Source organism: Habropoda laboriosa, unplaced genomic scaffold (genome assembly GCF_001263275.1).
Source record: "Habropoda laboriosa isolate 0110345459 unplaced genomic scaffold, ASM126327v1 scaffold54, whole genome shotgun sequence".
Lineage (NCBI taxonomy): Eukaryota > Metazoa > Arthropoda > Insecta > Hymenoptera > Apidae > Habropoda > Habropoda laboriosa.
The window spans coordinates 35,458-40,800 of record NW_017100156.1 but is presented as its reverse complement, the minus strand read 5'-3'; the positions used below and the strand labels follow the sequence as shown (position 1 = coordinate 40,800).

The following is a 5,343-nucleotide window of genomic DNA, read 5'->3' as shown; positions in this document are numbered from 1 at the left end:
TATCTGTTTTTCAACAAAAATATATTTTGATTAGTGATGATATAAATGTAACAATTTCATATGTATATTCATATAAACATTTTTTTCAGCTGCAAACGTATTTAAGTATGATGATTGTTATTAGAGTTTCTTGAATGATTTTATTATACTTTGTGTTTGTATTTTGTTTGTGTACAGTACCTGTATAATTTTTTCATATGCTCTTCCCAAATCATTTTTAATGAAGTATTTTGGTAGATTCTGAAGGGATGAATGTTTTTCTTCAGTCATATGAATTCTACATTTCATTGAAAAACCAATATTATTTTATTAATTCAATCATTATTATGACAATCTTTAATGTATTTTCTATTCATCTATAACATAAGTTGGGAAAAGTTCATCAAGTTTAATTACCATGTTTACTGGTTGGAATTTAATATCTTATACATGATCACAAGTATTTTAGTCATTCTCTTAACAGAAAAATATTTTTTTCAAATTGTTTAATACAATTACTGTTCCTTCTTCTTCTTCAATATTCTGTGATTTTATTCTATAATCAAGATGGTTTTTGTAGGAGTACAATATACATTTAACATTGAATTGTTTGTTCTTTAAATCACCCATTCTATTACACAAATTAAGTAAATAAATTTATATGTGACTAATATATTAAGGATTATTTATATTTAGCTACTTAACATTAAATAAATAGTAAACAATTCGAACAGTTAAATTTATAATAGTGTTTCTGATATACTCTAATATGCTGTTGGGTTCTCATTTTAAGTTGTACAGTTACAGGGAAATAGGAGATTGTTAAATTATAATAATTAGTTGGAAGTTGATTAAGGTATAAAGAGGGAATGTAGATTTGTTGGAGGAAATGACTGCTGGGTTGATTGTTTGCAATGTTGGTATTTTGGAATAGTGGAGATGTATCAAATGTGGTGGTCGAACAACTTGGTGTTAGGATGATTTTAACAGTTTCATAATTCTTCATTCTGAGATTATTCTGCACCCCTAATTAGGGCCTTTCTAAATTTCTTCTTATGAATTTTAGGTTTTGTCCTAAGTGAGGGTGAAGATTGGGGCACATAGTTCATCATAAAATTTTCTTTAAACAAATTGAGGTCTTTTAGCAACTCTGGATTCTCCTTTGGGACAACAATCCACTCTTTCATCCCCTTCGATGTTTAGGCACTGAGAGCAAATTTTAGTGGTAAGTGAAATTGTCTTCAATGATATTTGTCCATTAAGGATTCCATTCAGCCAAATGGCTTGACTACTTTCCCTTTCGTTTTTCTCTTGATGATACAACATTAGCAAGAAATTTGGAAAATGCTCCCAGTTATTTTCATCATAAACATTTCTCATAATATATTGTGGAAGGGAAAGTGTTGAATTCAGGAAGAAGGTGGAAAATATTTAACAATCATATTCGAATTTATCTTAACTGTGAACATTGGTTGGAAATAAGATAATTTATTGAATAATTCTAAAGAAACAAGTTAAAATTGTTGCCTTTTAACTTTTGTTCTAATGGTGATAGGTTGTAGGAAACAGGATTTAGCATAAAGGGATATATTGTGTAAAAGTGCTTATTATTTGAAGTACCTATCTCTTCTGGTACATATTCCATAAAGATTTTATTAACATCTCAGAGAATTCTCCAACAAAAAGCTTATAAGAAAAGCTTAATGTAAAGTAAAGGGCAATAAAAAGAGCTTAGTGTAAAGTAAAGGACATATTCTATTTATTTGTGAAGGTAATTCACAACAAATGGATAAATTAAAAATACTAATACAACTTTACATAGAATAATTGTTTATATATTGGTTTTATTATTATTACTAATTTTGAATTTCTTCAAAATAAAAGTGTATGTGCAGGGCATTTTTAATAAAAAATTTTATTCATTTCTTTATATTTGTTATTCTGATTTTTTTGATTTTAGAAAATGTGATTTTGGTCAGCAAGTTTCCTTATGCTTTGAATACATATCATTTTTACTATTTCATTTTTTTTTTTCAATTTTTAAACTTGAAATGTTTATAAATTGTTTCTATCTAATGAATAAAGAAATGGGTTATTATTTCAGATGCTGGCACAAATCTCCCGAAGAAAGGCCATCAATGGACGAAGTTGTAGAAATAATGACGACCTTGTCGCAATTTTTTAGTGATTATTTGGAACCTGTGGAGTATTCTCCAAGTATGTTTGTTACATTTAAATATATGTATGTATATAAAAAAAGGAACATGTTTTAAGATTGCAAGTTTTTATAAGAAAATTTTTAATTAAGAATGCTTTTTTTTTTTTTATCTATTAATAAAATGTTTACATTAAATATTTACAATGAGATTTTATTGTATTATAGATGTTGAATCTGAGGAAGTAAATGAAAACCATATTTCTAAAGATGATACTTTGGACGTGACTGATAGTATAAATTCTGAAATAAACGGATATGCTGCCAACGGTACTATTAAAGCTAATGCACCCGTTTCCAAAGAAAAATCGGAAATTCTGAATGGAAAACACGGTTCATCGAATCCCTTCTGCAATTTCAGGGATCCAGCTTCTAAAACTAATATTTCAGCATCCAATACATCTAATCAAAAATTCCAGATATAAAATATTAATTAATATAAATATAAATTTTCATATTCTTAAACATATTTTTATCTATTTGAATACATAGGAAAGAAAGAATATATAGACCTTCTAATTAATATTAGAAATATTTTTAAGATGTTTATCATGCACTTTAATATTACATTTTTAATATCTCCATATTTTTTTATTTATAATTGTAGAATGCTTGGGAATTGCCTAGTTCTGATCCTCCATCTGAATCTCCTATATTAAAGATAAAGAATACTGCTCAAAGTAAGTTTGCTATTTTTATAAAATACTTGAGTTGTAAGCCGCATGATTCATTGTTTTAAATCGTTTTGTTTTTCGTAACGAAGTAATCGCTTCATGATACTACTATTCAAACGATAACAATTTCATTGTACATTATTGAAAAGTTTCAGCAAATACTTCATATTTTTCTTTTGTACTTTCATATTATTCATAGTTCTGCCTTATTTCGTGTAGTGGATTATTACTTCTTTTCTTACTTGCTGCACACACGCAACAAATGATTAAATTGCTATTTGTTGACGACCTCACCGTTGTTCTATAACTGCAGAGGAAGGGGAACTCACTTGGGACGAGAGCTTCGAATTTGTGGCTCACTACGATAGTACTCTAATCCCAAAATAATGTTCTCCGTATGTTCCACAAAACCTTCCTTTTAGCGCGGAATGTGATGTGCTCAGACCCATTGTCGCCATTTGATAGCCTTTTCGAATAATTAAAATTTATGTGTACGACTTCACTTATATCATTATGATTTTGTAAAGTATTCAATTTCCATCTAATTTTCTTTATTTAATATGTAATATTCGTTTAATGTGAAAAAATAATATTTCTGAGCTTATTCAGTATTAGTAACAGTTAATGAAATATTTTTAACATTTTCTTGTAGTTAATTATAAAAATTGAATATGTTTTTATTTAATTAAATTATTTGCACCCCTATTTATTATTATTTGGAGTTTCATGCATATGATTTTGTAGAGTTTGATTTGTGCATACGTTTTTTTCTTTTTTTTTTTTCTTTTTTTTTTTTTAATACCTATAAGAACGAAGTCGTAGAAAGAAATTAAAATGTTGGCACATTGGGATTTCTCCGTGACGAATTCCTTGGGAGTTCGTCGATCGGCGAAATCTACCCTGGCAAAGGGCCCGCGAAAACAGTCACATTGTGCGACTATACTAAATTTAACGGGCGACTAATCGAAGGAACCTGTTCTTGATTGACACCTATCGACGTTAATAAAAGCTGCATCCTAAAAGACTCAGAGTGAATAAAAACAGATCGCTCTCTTTCTATATCGCATCGTATGATCAGGCAGGATCAAGACAAAAGTTATAAAGTTATACAATAAGGGGAAATCTGTCAATGTTACAACTAATCATTCATACATCTGAAAAATCCGTATAATGTTCTAAATAACATTATGAAACATAAATTATGAAATATGTTACACATTTCATTTCAACATCATCGCCAAACAAAGTTACAAATTGTTCAATATATAAAAAAATTATTCTTCCATAAAATTCAGTCATATTCTTCTTGATGTAGCTTTCTAAATCCAAGCAATATACTTTCCAAACAGAAGTTGATCTAGGACAGCAGTTGCCTCTTCTGTGTGAACACTTCATAATTGTTCGCTGTGACATGAACATGGAAATCAGTGCTTCGACTTAATCCAGCCCTGAAGATGAATTAAGAGCCGAAGAACCGTATTTTCTTCTTGGCTCGTGCTTGCACGCCCTGTCTGGTGGGGGATACCTCGAAGCAGGTGTGGCTGACTCACCAGGCCCAATATAGATGCACGTTTGTTTAGTACTCTCCCGACACACCACTAAGAACGACGGTCTTTTCTCTTCTTTCTTCTTTTTCTTTCATTCTTGTTATCGAAAAAAAAATTCGTTTCTTCGAATTTCGTTTCTCGTTCTCCCTACTATTTTTCATTATTTTTCTCTCTCTCTTGTTTTACGACCGTGTTCGATCGATCGGCATCCGGATCAAAAGTGGCTTGTGGTAACTTTTATCGGAGAGTGACATCTTTCATGTGAGCGATACTTGATTCTATTATGAACGAAGCCTCGACAGGCTCCAGTATTTGGAAATGTGCGAGGAATACCCAAACATCGTTGCCACGGACACCCTAAAGCGGTGCTGGGTCTTGCTACGTTAGTACCTTCCTCTGTTTTTTTTCTTCTTCTTCTTTTGCTCTCTGTTTCGTTTGTCAGGAAATATGAGGTGACTAACAATAAGATTAGAAGAGCCTCGAGTGGATGGATAAAGCTCGAATCCTCGTCGTTTGATTTGACACGACACTCGAGACTGGAGAGTTAAGCCGAGGCTTTTGATATCTTTTAATCGTACAGAAGAAATTCGGTGTCGAAGTTGCTGGATGTGACAATAGTCGAATGCACCGATGGCATGTACAGACACGAATTTACGTACGCAAATTACAATTTTGTACGTTATTGCGATATTTTTCGAAATTCATTGAACTGAAGATTGAAGCGGCTGACATGTGATTAACATCTTTTGTTTTGGAAAAGATCAAGCTGTTAAGTATCGGACTGGGAATAGTTTGATTCGTGTTGACTTCGCGTCTGAATCGTGCATTTCAATTAAAACAAGACGTTTGTTTTGTGCAATATATATAGTATTTACTGTTGTCCTTAGAATAAATATAGAAGTTCCAAAATTAATTTAAATTCTTAATT

At 30.8% G+C, this 5,343-nt stretch overlaps 1 protein-coding gene across 1 annotated transcript in view; it reads left to right on the top strand.

The window, feature by feature from the left end:
• The window catches only part of LOC108576812 (mitogen-activated protein kinase kinase kinase 7-like), an 8,745-nt gene that overhangs the window by 2,342 nt on the left and 1,060 nt on the right, over window positions 1–5,343 (top strand). The window contains 3 exon segments of the mRNA XM_017939876.1: window positions 2,084–2,196; window positions 2,363–2,613; window positions 2,763–2,874. Coding sequence (XP_017795365.1) covers window positions 2,084–2,196; window positions 2,363–2,613; window positions 2,763–2,874 — 476 coding nt within the window.